At 42.9% G+C, this 18,646-nt stretch overlaps 1 protein-coding gene across 1 annotated transcript in view; it reads right to left on the reverse strand.

Annotated features, from left to right (window-relative positions):
• The window catches only part of LOC144827301 (chloride channel protein C-like), a 602,170-nt gene that overhangs the window by 248,210 nt on the left and 335,314 nt on the right, over window positions 1–18,646 (reverse strand). Inside the window, exon 12 of the mRNA XM_078685669.1 lies at window positions 3,515–3,681. Within this exon, the coding sequence (XP_078541795.1) occupies window positions 3,515–3,681 (167 nt within the window). The remainder of the gene's footprint in view (window positions 1–3,514; window positions 3,682–18,646) is intronic.

The following is an 18,646-nucleotide window of genomic DNA, read 5'->3' on the forward strand; positions in this document are numbered from 1 at the left end:
AGTAAAGTGATGTAGAGTGCATTGGCATAGAATGCAGTGGTTAGACTAGAGTGCAGTGGCATAGAGTAGAGTGGTGCAGAGTAGAGTGGTGCAGAGTGGAGTGGTGCAGCGTAGATTGCAGTGGCGTAGAGTAAAGTGGAGTGGCGCAGAGAGAGGTGGAGTGGTGCACGGTAGAGTGCAATGACATATAGAGCAGTGGCCTAGAGCGCAGTGGTGCAGAGTAGAATAGAGAGGCATAGAGTGAAGTGGTGGTGGTGCAGAGTAAAGTGCAGTGGGGTGGAGTGTTGCAGAGTAGAGTGGAGTGGGGAAACGTGGAGTATGCATGGTGTGATAGTGCACTGCCATTACAGACAACACATCTTCAATTGAAATGACCATTACATTTCCACAGACATACAGTTTTACTGATAAAAGTATTCAAGTCACAAATGATAATGTGTAGAAATCATCACCTAGTGTATTGATTTGTTTTGATCTTATTCAAATATTTGTTTCCACCACAATTCACAGCCTTCTTCCAGCACACCCTCAGTAGCCAGCCATGATTGTCACATAAATCCTTTCACTTTGAAGTCTGACATTTGACTTTTGTCTCTGAATGCACAGCAAAGATTACGAGATAAGAACAAGATTTAAAGGCCTGTTTACAGAAATTGAACACTGGTGGAAGGTTACAGTAAATAAGGTATGGGCTGCAGAAGGGACACAATCAAACTGGACAGTTTAAAACAAACAAAGCCAGCAAATATAAAGCAAGCATATGTGAGTTACAAACCACATAGCCAAAGGTAAGCAATGGGCGGAATGCATTCCCAGGAAAGCTGTGCTGTCTGGCAGGCTTCGACCTAAAAATGGAGTCAAAATTGAATCCACCATGAACTCTGCCAAACATGCACACAGACCTTACACTCATACACAACATTTACAACCGTGTACTTACATAGTTACCAAATTTCCCACTCGTGTGGAGGTAAAGGAACCTGGTTAACAAAGACTGGAACCTTTTACACAAGAAGGGCCATAGTTGTTTCCCCCCAAAGAAAACAGGGAAAGGCTAATTCATTGGCTTTAGATCACAGTGCAGCACTGCCGGACCCACAAAGCCCAGGTAGAGAGTGCAGTAGTCACTCTATCATAGAAGGGAGGACTTTGGATTCCCCTTCAACATCAGAGCACACCTTGAGTGTCTTAATCCATTTAACAGGGATAACTGTCAGTGGATTTACATTATTGCCAAGATCACTGAGGAAAAAATGGCAGAAACCTTAGCTGAGCAACACAGGGCAGCCTCTCTCTCCACAGCCATTCTAGGGACTTCTGCCCCAACGTCTACATTAGAACGTCCCAACAAATATTAGGGGAAATCTCATTTCAAAATATATAAACTACATTAGGAGGCCTGTATATATAGTTACACACAGGCGACCATAATTGCATAAGTGAACACTTCTTTCTACTTGTTTTGTGTCACAGATTTTTGGACTCTATATAAGAGCAAACAGAGTTGCTTGGAAACCCATTGGCCACTTCAGATTATTCTCAAAATGTTCCCCAGATGAAGGCATGTTATTGTCCAGAAGCTAATTGGGTCTGGTTTGCTCCTTATAACCGGGCTCCTTACAATCCTTGGGCAAGGCTGACCAGAAATTCATGATTGCTTTCTCAAGCAAGATTGACATCACTGCTCCAAAATCCTAAGCATCTCAGCAATTTATAAAAGTAGCGTAGCAAGGATGCCGTGGGCCCTGGTGCAAGGCAGGAAAATGGCCCCATTGACTGCTGTTGGGGTAATAAATACAGCAATTAAATAGTTCAATGGGCCGCTTGGGTTTTTACTGCTCAGGGCCACTGCGCCTGCTACACCCCTGCTTCAAGAGGAAGAAATAGCTGTGCAAAGCCAAACCATACTAGAGTGAATTATTCCAAAAGGAAAAGGAAAATCCGAGTTAACCGAGAAGAACAAGAAGGCCAGTAGCTAGCTCAAAGCCTTGCCTCTAACCAATAAAGGCCTCAACTCTGATACTACATACAATCTGTTTTGACTGGCCAAAGGAGTATCTTCAACCAGCTTTTTTCAGTGATTGGCTTGACACTATGCCAATCACATCTTAGCTCATCTCAGTGGAGTATTTATCTCTCACCTACTGCCAATGGTTATTTAGGCGTAGCCTTCCTCCTCAACTTGATTGCTTTCTCTGAACTGCATGAGGGACAACTTTACAACTAAATCCCCCTCTGGCAACTCCTGCCTGCTCTTTCACCCGTTTTTCGCTCTAATGTGCTAACCCTGCATGCATGGCAAATTAAACATAGACCTATTGGCTTTTCCAATCCTTCCTTAAATGGTGGCTCATTCTATTCAGATGTACTTGATTATTATCATATCACAATTATGATTATAATACATGTTATACAACAACATAAATGGCATTTGTAGATCACACTGACACTCCTGGAAGAGCTTCCTGGGGCTAGCAAACAAGGATTGTCCTAAAGAACAGATTAAGCAACTGAGCCCCAGACTAGGCTTGGTGGGTCTTTAAACCTTTCCTGAAGATCCTTTCTGAGGGAGGAAGCTGCAGACTGGACGGTAGCGAATTTCACAGTTTTGCTGTCAAGAAAGTGAAGGGTATTCCTCCACACCTAGCCCAATTGATCCTCGGAATGCAAAGGAACCTCTCTGAGTGAGACCACTTTTGTTGAGGAGCCACCCCTGGCTGTGACTGGCCCTAGGCGAGAACAGCCTGCTCGGGTTAGCTCAGAAAATATGATTCGTTCATTCCAGGCAGCTTTGCTTGTGCTGGTCACAATTTTATGCATTCTTTTTTAGCACGTTTAATTGTCCTTCAAGTCCATTCCTCAAGTCTGCTTTAGTTGGTGCGGTGACTGGACTCTTGGGTACTCATAAAAATCCCCAACACGCTTTGTAGACATAACCTCTTACTTTCCATCTCTTCACTATAAGCATACAGGCATCTCCATGTGTGCAGAAAAACACATTATGAGGAGACTGTGCATTCAATGCACGCACTTCCCACTTAGGCCACACTGCATTCATAGACCTCCCTATTCATAGACTTGCACCCTCTAACTTAAGCGTCTAACTCATGCTTCACGTTTCAGTACATGCCCTAGATGCAGTAACTAAAAACACTACAGGAGCTCAACTCTGGTACTAACACTTGGCATTGAAACACTTCCCACTTAGGCCACTTCTTAAACCTATACTCTTCCGTCCAAGCACCCCCAAGGAGTAGTACGCTACCCACCCATAAATGTGCTTTGGCACCACATCAGGGGTATGAAGTGCTATAAATATGCAAATATCATAAAAAACAACTGAAATTTCGACTTATCATGAAAATCACAATGGAACTTTGTGTAAGGAGTCAAAACAAAACAAAATACAGTCATTCAAATAATTGATCAGTAAGTCACCCTGCTTAAGCCAGTTGCCTCTTTTATTTGCAGTCCTGAATGGCAATATGAAACAAATTTATAAAAGGGCACTTACTCTTTATTGCTGTGGACCACATTAGGCTCTGAATCTAAGTAAGGGATGCACTTCAGTGTGAGTAAGGAGCTGTATAAAGACTTGTTAAACCAATCTCCAATAGTTTTGGCTACCATGACTGCCACCATAATGAGCAGTATTGATTGCACGTCATTTGTAATCTCCACCTGAAAAAAAAGATAAAGAAAATTATTTGAGGTACAGTACAGAGCAGCTTTGGTCAGTTTGCACACAAAGGTATGTGTATATAGAACACATATGAATTATTTTCACAGTAGGATTCATATATGTATGTTAATAACAATAAAAGGTTATGTTTAGTTAGTATTTAAATCCCACTGTGATATCCAATGCTGTAATACCAGCCGGCTGTATTACCTAACCCAAAAGTAACATAGTCCAAAGTTTACCTCCCTCCCCCACAGGACAAGGAGCACAACTTTGTATTGTGGTCATTTGAGTGAAATAACGTATGCACACTTTTTTTCCACTGACTTCACATTCAACACATGGTGTTACCTTGTTTGTATGGGGCACAGGAATCCCCTTTGCCACAAACGTGTTTCTACTGCAGTAACTTGTGCAGGGGGTAACACTGAGTGTGCACTCAGGGTGGGGCATGATAGGTTCTCAAGAAGGCGTGGCCACATTTCAAAGGTAGCATGTGTTTACATGCATGCAAAGTGTCAGTACACCTGGGGCCTTACTAAAAGGATGTGTACTATAGCCTTTGAGGGGGTGGGTGGCAGAGTACATAAGTGAAGGAGACCAGGATTATAAATAAGGAGTTAGCTCAAGGTATAACTGAGCATAGGAACGTGTTCTAAGTGTCTGGCAAAGTTCTGAGTTAGAATGTGTCAGGAATTCTCTTCTTAGGCCAGAAGCTGAGAATCTGTGGTGCAGTATGTTTTGCGACCTGAGACAGGTTCGAACTGGGACAGAAAATAGGCTTGGTCACAAAATTAAAAGTGGCCACCCATTTAACATTCCGCTAACTACGAAAGTGGCCTAGATCAGCAAATTAGGTCAGTTTTAAACTTGAACAGACAAGCTGAAAAATTGTTTTGCAAGTTATGCGAGGTTACATGCATGTGTTCTTGCTGAACACAATGTTTGTGGTAATATCAGGGAACAGTAAAAAACAGCCTACCAGACCATGAAACAGGCCCACAAATAGCAAATAAATAAATAAATAGAACCGCCCATTCACTTGCTGGAGCGGAAATCAGTTTCAATTAAAATCTCAATTTACCATCACCCGGGCAAATTCCTGTTATCACTAAGGAAATTAATCTTTGCAGTTGTTTTTGAGAAGATCTGGATCTGTACATAAAATACATTATAATCACAACTTCTAATCTATTTTCTGGCAAAAATGAGAGTTTGGTATGAGTTAAAGTGTTTTATTTTAAATATTTAGTAAATTATCTTTATTAAGGTCACAAGTTAAATTCATCAATTTTAGTCGTTAGAATCTTAGTAGAGGTCAATAATCAATCAATTAGCAATCAGTAAATGGCAATAAAATGCATCACGCATGTTTCATATAGGAAAGAATTCCTATTCTAGGAATGTAAAGAAAAGGTGTCAGTCAGAACCCTTAAAGACATCCTAGTTCGAGAGAGTGAGAGTGCAAGCATAAAGCTTCATCATAAAATCAGTTCAATAATTCAAGAATAAATCAAAGAGGAACTTCCCATAAAGAGAAGTTCTGGAAACTCAGTAGAGTCTCAGAACAGTGTGAGCCCTGGGCAGGGTGTCAGGGAGAAATCATCTCTGAGTGAATGAGGGTATCCTATTCTAGGAACACACAATATTATAGACCACACATTGTATCAATTTTGCAGTTAATAGTAGGAATACATTAGTCCACAGACAGCAATGTTGAGTGAAACATTGTTTATCAAATGTGGATTCTCTTAGACTTTCACACCATTCATTTGCATTAGAAATTCTGCATCTTCATATGTGAACTTCTTTACCTCACTAAATTACAAATCTCTAATCATGAGTTAACAGTGATCTTTGTACAAGTCGAAACATTTTGCAGAGCTAGAGGAAAACATTTATGCAGTTGATATTCAGTATGAAAATGATGTCCATAGAGGTGAAAAAATAAACATTTTATGCACATTATTTTGTATTTTATAGTATTTGTGGCGCGCAATAATCCTCCCCGGGGACATCACAGCTCTAGGATGGATTAGAGTGAGATGTAGTTGATCATTGGTAGGGTCAGTCTCTAGGGAACAGGAACGTTTTCAGTTTTTTCCTAAACAGTAGATAGTCTTCTGTCAAGCGAAGATAAAGGGGTAGGTTGTTCCAGAGGACCGCAGCTGATTTGTAAAAGGACCGGTCGCCCATTCTGGCCTTGAAAGTGCGCTTGATAGAGACGAGAGCTAGATGGCGTGATCTCAAGTTACGTGAGGGGATGTGGAATTGTAATTTGTCATGTAGAATTTGTGGCCCCTTTTTATGGAGGGTGTTATGCGCAAAACAGAGAAACTTAAAGCTGGCTCTCTGGCGGACTGGTAGCCAGTGTAATTCCTTCAGGCAGTGGGATGCTGAGCTATATTTTTTTTATTACATATTAGTTTGGCGGCAGCATTCTGAGCTACCTAGAGTCTGGCAAAAAGATAGTCAGCCATGCCTACATAAAGGGTGTTACCATAATCAAGTCTGCTCATGAACAGAGCCTGGGTGACCGTTTGTCTGCAATTTTGTGGAATCCAGGGAAAGAGTCGCCTGAAAAGTTTCAGTGTGGCGTAGGTTTTACAGCACAATCTGCGTACTTGGTCCAGCATAGATAGGGTATCATCGAAGATGATGCCCAGATTTTTTGCCGCTCGCTTGGAGTCTGGGGCAGTGCCCAGTGCCACCAGCTACTGTCCCAGATATCCTGGGCACCACCGAAGAGCAGAATTTCCGACTTTCCGGCGATCAGTTTTAGACAGTGTTGGGACATCCAATCTGCAAGTTCAGTAAAACAGTTAATTAGATTATTTTTTGTTTTAGTGTTGGTCAGCCTGTCTATAAGGGGAATCACCAATTGTGTATCATCAGCGTAGGACCAAATATCAACTCCCCATTTCCTACTGATATCCGCCAGAGATGAAACGTAGGCATTAAAAAGAGTGGGACTTAAGGTAGCTCCCTGCGGGATTCCGTACTTAATGCTCTTTGCAGAGGAGGTGCAGGATCCCATTTCAATTGTTTGGGTTCGATCTTTCAGAAAAGAGGCGAACCATGATAGGGCTTTGGAACACATCCCTTTTTTGTGCAAGATTTGGAGTAGTTTACTAAGGGAAACGGTATCACAAGCCGCAGAGAGGTCTAATAAGATCAGTGCTTCGGCTCTGCCCTGGTCTACTAGTGTTCTGATGTTATCGGACATAGCTAGTAGAGTTGCTTTTGTGCTGTTATTGGTTCTAAAGCCCATCTGTGAGGGGTCGAATAGGTTGTTAAATTCAAGGAAAATGGTAAGTTGCTTATTAACTAAGTGCTCCAGAACTTTGGATAAATAAGGTAGTTGAGAGATGGGGTGATAGTTAGCTGGGTCATATAGTCCTGTTTTTTTAAAAGTGGAAATACTACGGTTTTCTTCCAAATGTCTGGGAATGCCGTTTGCTCCAGAGATTGGTTGAATATTTTAGTGACATGAGGGGATAAAATTGGTACTAATTTGAAGAAAATAAAAATCGCGGGCAAGGGTCGAGTGGAGATCTTGCCTTGACCTCAATCTTTAGTCACTTCCTCCTCCGAAAAAGGAGTCAGTGTGTCTAGGGGAGTTTGTACAGAGGGGTGAGGAGCCAGATTTTCCCCCTCAACGTTACCGTCTTCGGGAGGATTATCGAAGGATGTGTACATTTTTGTCGCTATGTCAGTGAAGAAATTATTTATTAATTCGCAGTTTTCTACCGTAGGAGCCATGGTTTGTGATAGGCTGGTGGGTTTACACAGTTCACAAACCACTTTATAGAGTTCCTTGGGCGAGCTGCCGTTATCTTCTATCCTTCTTGTATACTACTTTGTTTTGGCATTTTTTAGAGCGTGGTGGTAGATTTTCAGTTCAGCTACGTAGTTCTGTCTATCTACGTTGTCCTTTGACAGTCTTCATTTATGCTCCAGAGTGCAACATTTGTGTTTGTTTATTTTTAGTTCAGGAGTGTACCACTGATCGGATCTCAAGTTGGTAGTTGTTTTGTTTTTTTAGTTTGGGGGCGCATTTGCCAAGCGACTTCACTATTTCTTGTTGTAGTAGAGTGGCTGAGGCGCTTGCACAGTGAAAGTGGATGTGTCCTGGTCTAGGCGAGTGAAGTGCGTAGGAAAGGTTTCCTGAGTAATTAGGTTCCAAGATCTTATCCCTAATTGTTGTGTAGCTTCAGCCTTAGAGGACTTGGTTGGAATAGCTAGGGAAAAGGAGATTAAGGAGTGATCTGTCCATGTAAGTAGTTTAATTTCATGAATATTGATGGTTGTTATATTTGAGAACATTAGGTCCAGTGTGTGTCCAGCCACATGTGTTGGAACTGATATCCTCTGAGTTAATTGCATTATGGCCATATCATTTTCCAGGTGTTTAACACCTGGATTAGCAGCGTTTTCATACGTGAGATTAAAATCACCTATGACCAGGAATTGATTCTGTTTTAGGCAGAGAGGAAAAAGTTGTGCAAGTAAATTAGAGCTTAGTCCGGGGTATTGGCCCATAGGATTGTAAATGACTGCTCCTCCCAGTAACATATGGGCACCGTTCATAACTGAAAAGGCTAGGATCTCATGGGAGCATATTTGAGTAGTTGTGTTGTGAATGCAGGAGAGATGATTTTTGAAGAGAATGGCGATACCCCGCCTCTCTTACCTTTCCTGTCTTGTTTTAATATTTTGTAACCAAGTGGAAGGGCTGAAACAATATCAGGTGAGTTATTGTCGTCAAGCCAAGTTTCGGTGGCGAAGGCCAGGTCTGGGTTTAAATCGTCCAGTGTGTCCCAAATCTCCATACTATGGGCCCTATTATGATGGCGGACGGACTTGCGTCCGTCCGCCACCCCTGCGTAAGAGGGACCGTCCGCATGGGCAGCGGCGGTCCCTCCACGGCAATTAGGATGTGACCGCCACCCTGGCGGTCACACCTTGTATTTTTTACATTGCGTCGGGTGCTGCTTGAAGCAGCACCCGCCGCAATGTAAAAAATGAAAGCAGTGCATTTGCATGCACAAAGCGGCAGGCACCGCGCGGTGCCTGCCGCTTCGTGCACGCAAAGGCAGGGGGGTACCATAGGTACCCCCCATGTGCACCCCCCACGCCCCCTTCACCCAGGGGGCCCGCTACGGGCCCCCGAGGTGAAGATCCACATGCTTTTCCTCGGCGGAGAATCCGCCGCGGAAAAGCATGTTTGCACAGCCATCCTAATATGTCTGGCGGTGTCTGAGAGACACCGCCACCATATTAGGCCTTTTCCGCCGCGGTTGTAAGCCAACCGCGAAGGAAAAGCGGCGGACAGAAACCAGGACCCACCAGCCAACCTATGTGGCGGTGGGTCTGTGGTGGGTCCGCAGAGGATTTTCCGCATCCTCCGGGCCGGCGGAAGCCACCGCCGGCCCGGAGGATGCGGAAAATCCTCCATCGTAATGTGCCCCTATGTTTGGGAAACGACCTGGTGTTAAAATAGATGCATTTTAGTGCCAGGCTACTATGGTGATGAGTTAAGTTTGCTGCTAAGGGTGGAGTGAGGGCATCTTGGCATCCCCATTAAAGTTGAGGCAGGAAAAAAGGTCCTTCCACCTCTGTTGGAGCAGTTTAATGAAGCACATGCCAAATTTTTGTTTGTCAGCCAGGTTCATAAGCTCATCACGTGAGTATATGGGGTGGGGGAAGGCTTTTTGAGGTGTGGGGGGGCAGCATTTCTGGCCCCTGGGCCCGGTCGAGCGAAGATGGACGCAGACGGGCTTGCCAGTGGCACATCTGCTGAGCGTTGAGGCAGGCATCCGTATTTATGTAGCCGGTTGAGCAGCTAGACTGCTAACCGCCGCTGTGCGTTGTGCCAAAAGAACAGCACTTCCCGTCTGCGTCTGAATTCCCTCTACGCAAACTGAACAATCCGTGGTTGACATGGGAAGACGGCGAGCTGACCGAGTGCGGGGTACAATGTGCAAAGATTGCTTTGGGTAAATTAAAAAAATGTTTAAGATTTAAAATTAGGCAAGTTTAAAACGGATTTCACAAATGGATTTCCCAAATTAATTTTCAATGTTTTAGCCAGTGTGTGTTAGTAGCGCATATAAAATTGCTGGGAGCCCTTTGCCAGGCGCTCCGTTCACTGACCAAGATTACTAGTATCCTCTAGCGCGTCCGCTTGTCAGGCACTCTTGTTCTAAGCCATTTAAGGTTTAGTATGAATAAATATGGCTGCCTACTTTTGCATTTAAATGTATTTTACTGTTCATTAAAACCTATAGGTAAATTCTGCAAATTTATTATAAACTGTATTAATTTCTCCATATTTTCAAGCACTACCCCAATGCCCCAGATGGATATCTTACCGTCACATTTTATTCACAAATTAATCTTTACAGTTCACTATCATCCTCAGTTGCGATTATTCTCTTTCTTTTCACATTCTCAGATTCCTTTAAACTCTTGTATTCTTGATTGATGTAATAATTTAATTCTAATTGTCTCTTTCCCCGTTAGTTTGTTTCTCTCTCTGTTCTATCTTCTATTAAAATAATATCTACAACTTTGTGAAAAGCAAAAAAGATGAATAAGCTAAACTCTACTGTAGGAAGCTGGCATTCTATATAGTATATCAAAATGAGGTACATAATGCAGAAAGCCCAGGCAACCCTTGTTGGTTTACAGGGGCTAGCTTTAATAATCCCAAAGTGCTCTGTTTTGTGATAGTGTGGTCGAGCAACTTTAGGCTTATCAGCGGGGAGTTTCGAGCATTTGTTGGACACACAGAGTTAATAAATAAGACACACACTTAAGAAACAATTCAAGACCAATTTAGAAAAATAACATTGATTTTTATATTAATTTAAGCAACAATATCATGGAATTCAGGTAAGTACTTTCAAAGTTATTATTTTTACAGTAAAACATCAAAACCTGTCAGATTTGAGGCATGAGCCCAGAAAGTGGTAATGTTATCCTATGGGAGAAACATACACTGCATAGCTATACTTGCAAACGTTTGTTAGGGTTGATCTCTTCGGCTTGAGGTGCTTGGGGGCTAAGCTCCATAAAACCATGAGCAGTTTGGTTTTACCTTTCCTGGTGTGTCTGGATGCAGAGGTGCTGGTCGCAATGGTAGGCCTGAGCATTACACAGTAAAGTCAATCGAGAAACCTGTAATAAGAAAAGGCTGCAAGTGGGGACTTGGGGAGAAGTCTGACACAACCCAAAGGGGAGCTTAGCTTTTGAGGGTCTCTAGAGCAAGGGGGCCTCATCGGTTGGTTTGGACTCAGGCTGTGGAGCATGGGTGCAGAAGTGTTTCATCAGGTGAGTTCCCTTGCGTTGGATGCTCTTACTTCTTGGAGTCTACCTGGTGATGGTGGCAAACAGGACAGCAGTGCCGCTCTCTGTGCTGGCCTCAGTGTTGCTGATGTCCCTCATTGGCAGGTTGGTCTTGGCAGGGTCGGTGTCCAGACTGGATACTTAACAAGCCTTGCTGCTGCAGGTGCTCCTGTACCCAGGGTGTTGGTGCTGAGGGGCTCCTGGAGGTTTTAGCAGCTCAAAACTCACTAGAGAGCTGGTGCTGACCACCAGGAGCCACAAAGTCCTTCTCCTGGGGTGCTGCTTCCTCAGTGGATCCAGTGGTCAGCAGAATGATATATAGGGCAGATGTGGTCTGTGCCTGCGAACTTCAGGGAAGTGGCTCTTCCACTTCAAGGGAGACGTTGACTGGTGACGAAGTGCAGGCAGCCCTCAAAGGCTTTGGGAGGAGGCACAGCTGCTGGACGAGTTGTGTCCTTGGAACTGTCGGGACAGCAGCAGGCAGGCAGGGTTTGGTGCCAATTCTGGTGCTAGTTCACAGTTCTTGCATTTTCGGCTCTTCTTCGGCCTTCTTCTGTTCTCAGTAGATGAATCTGAGTTCCTGGTGTCAGAGAGGCACTTAAATACTGAATTTAGGGGTGTTAAGGGGAGTGTACGGTAGTAGCCAATGGGCTACTTACCCCTAGGTGACTACACCCCCATATGGCCACTTTCTTTAGTGAGTGTGCATCAAGTCAAGTCAAGTCAGGGACATTTGTATCGCGCACATATCATATCTGAAGAGTCTCATGGCGCTTGCAGACGGCTCTGACAGGAGGGTCAATGATAGTTTAATTTCCGAAAAGTCACGCATAAACCTGAACCTGAGTTCCTTGTTTCACCAAATCGATATGGTGAAACCGTTGTTTGAGTGTCCATTTCAGGTGGCCCCCTTAGGGGTGTGCCTAGCCTGATAGTGCAGCTCGCCTACTGACTAGCTCATTTTCCCACCTGCTCTGGTCCCAAATGGGCCCCAGGGCAGGGGGTTGCATTCTCCAGATCTGGAGGGAGCCAGGGTTGCATATCAAAGGCGGATGAGGATTTGAAGCCTCTGGCCTTGATATGCTAAATCTCTAGCCATCCTGCTGGAGGAGGTGTGAAACCTCCTGCCAGAGCAGGCCTTGTGTCTGACCTCTGAGAGCGAGGCCTCACTTCGGCAGGGGGGTCTGAAACTCATCTGTGGTGGCAGGCTGAAAGGAGAAGTCCAGCTTCCTACACCTAGTATTAATACTGGCACAATGATAATTCTCACAATTCCTCCTCCAGCGACAACAAACCAGTTGCCAATGGTAAATGTTTTTCCAAATTGTTCTAAAATCCCAGAAGTTGCTAATCGTTCTAATTCAGGTTTCAGATCAGAAATTCTCTTTGCGAATTCTAGACTTTTCTTACTCCCATCCGGTAAGTATGAGCAGCAATGCTGCGCTCTCAGTACTGTGCAGACTCTGCTTTTTTATGAGCATAAAGTGTCTAATGCTAGGCAATTTTGAAAAAACATTGATCTAATAGCCACTAATTCTGTATTAACAAGTAATAAAGCTCCAGAAGTACTGGTAGCCAACTTAGCCACAACTGTTTAAAGTTTTCTAATGTTCTTGTCATTTAATATAACCCCACTGGTGGTATGATTGCTCCAAAAAGATCTCAAATTAGTTGTGTTCCATCACCTATGCTATGTGTATGTCTGTGTGATGGTGTCATTCTTAAACCGTCTATCGTATATGCATGATACATCTTGGGAAACAGCAAAGCTAAATAACAAATACCTTCCCAATCAGCTGGCACTTGAAATAAGCATACTGTCCTCAAATGAAATAAACTCCTGGAATGATTGTTTCTTCTACAAAAATTTGCCATGTACCCCTCATAATTTCAAAGGTATGTTCGCAACTGCTAATCCCCACGTGTCTATTTCTAAATTGTCTTTTTCTTCTGTAAACACGTTTAACCCTTTTGTCTCCTGTCCAATTTTAATTTCGGATAGACCATTTTCTTTTTTAATTCAGAACGCCTAACATGCCTGTATTTATGCATGCTGATGCGTGCATTATACCTATGGGTTTGTATGAATCGTCACTTTATAAGCCTGCAGTGCTATTGTGATGTATTCCTATAGGTTCTGTATCGATCCCCCTATTCCTGACCCTATTCTGGTTAACAAGTTAACTAGCAGCCATCCCATGAGGCAGAAAACCCCCATGATGCAGGAACCGTTATCTGATTAAGCCACACTACGGCACAGGAACGTGTTATCTGATTAGGTCATAACGCTTGCCATCTAATTAAACAAGCAATATTCCTCCAGCCCCTGATAAGGCATACGGAGTTCTCAAAACAAATCAAACCTATGACAACCTGGGAAAAACCCTGCAGCCATTGTTTTGATTTCACCGAGAACTTCAGCAAAAGAATGTGCTAACGACCAGGTCGTATGACATCCTTATTGACGTATCTATGTCCATCCTTACGTCAATCTCGGCACCTTAAAGGTATAAATATTACCGTTATTGCCCTATGCAAACACACGCGGTGGTGACGAGATCGGAGCAGCCAGACTTGCCGAAGCCCAGAGCAGAGCAGACCCCGCTGGCGCAGCCCCGCCTTCCTGACGCGCTGAGAACGAGACGCTGCTTTCTCCTGCCGAGAAATCCAGCTCCGGCGCTTCCGGGTAGCCCTCGCAGGCAGCCTGGAATATCGAGACCAGAGACGAGAGATACCATCCCTCATTCATCCTAGACTCCAGGTACAGAACTGAATAACCCCTTGCAGAGAATTCTTGAGTCAGTCACTTGGCAAAACAAACTTAACTTAAACTGCTACTTTCTATTCCCGCCCACGTATTAGGCTTAGGTCAGGTACATCTGGGGTAGGCGTAGTTAGAAACACCAGTTGAGTACGATTAGTCAAATGTATATGTGTATGTATCTATTTTATCCATTTTAACCCATCATATGGCTTAGAAACCATATCAATGTTTTTACAGTATTATTTTATACTTCTGCTTTTAATGTATGCACTTTACTTAACCATAAGTATTGCAATAATATCGATCCATTTCTCTTGTATGAGAAAAGAGACTGATCAATAAATACCATCTTTTATTGAACACGCCCGTCTCTTCCTTTTCTCTACAATCTGGTGAGACTAAGAATGCACGTACTGACTGAGTAAAATAAGTCGTCTTTTGTTTTCACACGACTCTAGAGATACACTCTTGATTAGGGGAGAGCAAAGTTGTCATGTTCTATGGTTGTCAGAAACTAAATCCCTTCTTGTCTATCCAGGGAGGTTCAACTCCTCCTTGCCTATTTGAGAAAGTTTCTAGTGAACTCTGAGCTAGCTGGCAAACCCAAAACTTTAAGTCTAATATCGACAATAGAAGACCTAGTTAACGTCTGGTCTAGGCCTATACTATTGAAGGTATTATTCCAATGCGCAGAGCCTATTGGGATAATAGGAACTACACTACATGGCGCCCAACGCGTTTGGATAGGCGATAAAACTAACGTAAGACATTTAGAGTAACTCAGTCGTGCTTTTTCACTCAGACCCCTTTTTTTCCCATAATACTCCAAAGACGTCTGGAGTGGGTGAAAGGTAATATCCGCCAGACCTCGCAGGAGGAAACTCCTATGTATGGTCCTTGGTTTAGTCAACGTTGAAGGATACACTGTTCCAAAATATTGTGCATCTAATCTTTGTTTCCATAAGAACCTGATCTGCAAAACAAACTAAATAACCTTCTGGACAGTACAATGTCAGACACTGAAGGAGAAAGAGAGGCAGTTAGAATAGTAACTGAACTCGCAGCAGCTGATAATGCACTGCAAGACGCTGACCCGGATATAATACTCATCGCGGTCAACATAAGAAAATCTATAACTTTAAAACTTATAGAAAATGGACTGACACCTAGAGGTGGCACAGTCATATTCGTAATTGAGGCACACGAATATCGGCAGACAGAGGTATTCTATTCATGGATACACTTTCCAGCAGAAAATGCTGTAACAAAGGTCTTCCACTATTACAAAACAGAGGAACCTCCTAATGAGTACACTCCTTTCGAGGAGGTGGAAGTACCACTTAAATTTCAAGAGCATCTGCTCTTATTTAATGGCGCCCTAAAACATAATAATCACATCACCAGGCTCGGTCCATTAGGTAGACCAGGAGCAACGTGGCCGGTCCTAGCCGGATACACACCACATCCAGACATCGATGGGATGTCTGCAGCAGAGCTTTTAACACAGCTAAAACAATTAATAAAATTACATAGACAATTAGTCCAATATGTGATGCGGACTTCAACAATTCAACCAGCAATTAAAATTCCACAGCTGACCCCTCATCAGGGGAACACAAATAAAATTACACCACAGAACATACAATCCTGCCTAGGTAAAGTACCAGCTAAATGGGAACAAATACCATTCTGGTTAGCACAAAAAATCACCCAAATAGAGGCGGTGTTTCCAGACACCACCCCGTTAGAAAAACACAGGATTCTGACTATCTGTCTTCCAATGGGAATCGCACCACACGTGGAGGACTGTGACACTTGGGGTACAGTCTTTGCTTCCATCTACACAAAAACGCACGGTGTTCCATCCATTTCGGTAATACCAGATGTGCTAAAACAAATTCAAGACGAATACGGTCCAGAACCCGCTTTAACTCTTGGTATGAAATTACTAAAAGACTTCAAGCAGGTCTCGGCTATATTATTAGCCAACATAAAGGGAGAAGCAGCAAACGTGGCGATCCGCCAGAGGTTAAAGGAGACAGATATAGCAGACCAACCAGCTGAAATTGCCAGAATTATAGAAAAATCCTATGAGGAACTAGGTAGAGATAGTTTAGGTGGAATACCAGTAAAACCACAACTGATTGAAAGTCCTGGAAAAATATTTTTTAATATTAATTCAACATCACAAAAAAACAGCTGGGATGGAAACAAAGAATTCAATCCTAAAGAAAAGAAATTCCAGTCCAGAGGAAGGTCTCCTCGGCGTAGAGAAAAATCTCCGAACCAAAGACACAGGTCACCCCAAAGTGACCCCTCTGGGAAAAGATATAACCTTAGAAATAGGGATAATATAAAGAAGCCTGATAGATATCAAGACATTGATACACGTCCCTCTCAATCTTTTCAGACTTCCTCGCAGAAATCGGAAAGAAGAGGACGATCAGAACAAAGAGAAGAGCACGCCAAGTCCAAAGACAAGGAATCTGCTCATCTAAAAAAGAAACTACAATTTCCAAAAAAGAAGGTAGCCAGTATCAAGGTAGTTAACAATGCCGAGAATACTGAGGACACAACTGAAAAACGGAGAATGGGCTCAGACAATGCTAGACAGCGCAGCAGAAGTGAGCATAGCTCGCAAAGTCCTTATGAATCTTCTGGAGACAGTGGACACGAATGAATATCTTCAAGTGGAAACTGCAGACACCAGAGTTAGCAAACATAACAAAATATATGAAATAACTTTACGTATAGAAGGGGATAAGACTAGAAAAATAAGGGGACTATTTTGGGATAATCTCTCCAAGGGCTATGACATCCTTCTAGCTGAAAAAGACTGGCCACCAGAGTTTGTCAGGGAGTGCCCTCATGGCGAAGAAATAATTATGCCTGCCTTCTCAAATCATATCCCAATTCATAAAAAATACACACTTGCCAGAAAGTGGGCAGTAGCTCAAGCTCCTGCTTTATATAAAAATCATGTAGGATGGGATGAGGACTCTCCTCCTCACAAAATCCAGTTAAAATCACAACCTACTGCACAAACACAGTACCCAATTAAGCAAGAAGCTAAAAAACAGGTAAAAGAAATCCTAGATCAATTAGAATACCAGGGGGTGATTGAAACTTGCACCTCACAAATGAACAACCCTTTGTTTCCGGTCTCCAAACCAGACAATTCATATCGTCTAGTTTTGGATTACCGACACCTTAACTCATGTTGCAAAACTTTTGCAGTACAAAACTCGCATAGTGCTGCACTAATGAATAACATAGTGCGCAAAAAATACAAAACAACATTAGACATCTCTAATGGATTCTTTTGTCAAAACATAGCACCAGAGAGCAGATATTTGTCTGCGTTCTCAATAAATGGCACTCAAAAACAATTCTGTCGGTTAGCCCAGGGGTACAAGAATAGCCCAGGGGTATTCTCAGCGAGAGTAACAGAATTACTACAAACATATGATGACGAGGCATTATCTTATGTCGACGACATATACCTAACAGATGATGACTTGGATACTCACTTGAAGAGAGTGAACACCATAATACTTGGGTTCGCAGCAGAGGGTTACAAATTCAACTTTAAAAAATCTAGAATTGCCCATCTAACAGTCCTGTTCTTAGGATACGAATTATCAAGTGAAGGCAAAAGCCTGGCTGACAATTTCCTAGAGAAATGTGCCGTACTCCAAGCACCTAGAACACTAAAAAACCTACAGTCAATTCTAGGCTTCCTAAATTTCGGAAGAACATACATTGCAAATTACGCAGAAAGGGTCAAACCCCTTTATGATCTAATAAAACCAGATTTTAAAAGAACCAATTGGACTCAAACACACACAGAAATTTTGAGATCCTTACAAACAGACATGTTAATTAAAACAAAATTAGAAACACGTGATAACACACGCAATCTAGTGATTCGAGTCATCCCAGGAAGATGCAGATTCACATACCTGACCTCTAATGAGAGAGAAAAGGTACCAATTGCATTCAAATCACACTTGTACACTAAGGCTGAAATGAAATTTAGCCCAACGGAAAAAATTCTTACTGCAACACAGACAGCTATAGCAAAAGAACGAGCCCTGGCACAAGGAAAACGAATAATAATCGTGACACCGATACCAGCCCTAGAGGCTGTAACAAAAGCAAGCATTCCAAATGCTAAAGCGCTCCATCCGAGATGGATACAATGGGCTAATTCTCTTGCTGCAACAGACGTGGCATACGAATTTGATCCTAACTTAAAAACACAAGAATTTCTCCAATATGAATTTGAATGTCCTCCGCCGACCGAAATTCTGCCTCTAGAACATTACGGCTGTATAATATATACAGACGGATCAGCACAACCCGCAGTAGGGGGTAAACAAGCTTACAGTGCTGCGTGCGCGATTGTTAAAGGTCGCTGGCACGAAGGAAAATTCAAACCAGCTATCACTAAGACACAATCTCTAGGAGATTGTACAGCTCAGCGAGCTGAACTACTGGCGTTTAAGATGGCGCTTGAAAATACCGATCGAGAATTCCCCACACTCATAGTGTGCGATTCGTATTACTGCGTTCAGTCTTACAATGAATACTTGCAGATCTGGCTTCAGAATGGCTTTAAGGATGCAAAAGGAGGCACAATCAAGCATAAGATGCTCTGGGAACAAGTAGTTCTATTACAAAAAGAACTACCAAAGACTCACGTGATACATACGCTGAGTCATCAACGTGATGGCGTTCACGTTGCAGGGAATTCATTGGCTGATGAAGCCGCGAAGGCAGCTGTGCTAACGGCTTCCGTAGCTGCCATCACACGGTCAAAAACAAAAATAGACAGCGAAATATTACAG

Source organism: Lissotriton helveticus, chromosome 4_1, assembly GCF_964261635.1.
Source record: "Lissotriton helveticus chromosome 4_1, aLisHel1.1, whole genome shotgun sequence".
NCBI lineage: Eukaryota > Metazoa > Chordata > Amphibia > Caudata > Salamandridae > Lissotriton > Lissotriton helveticus.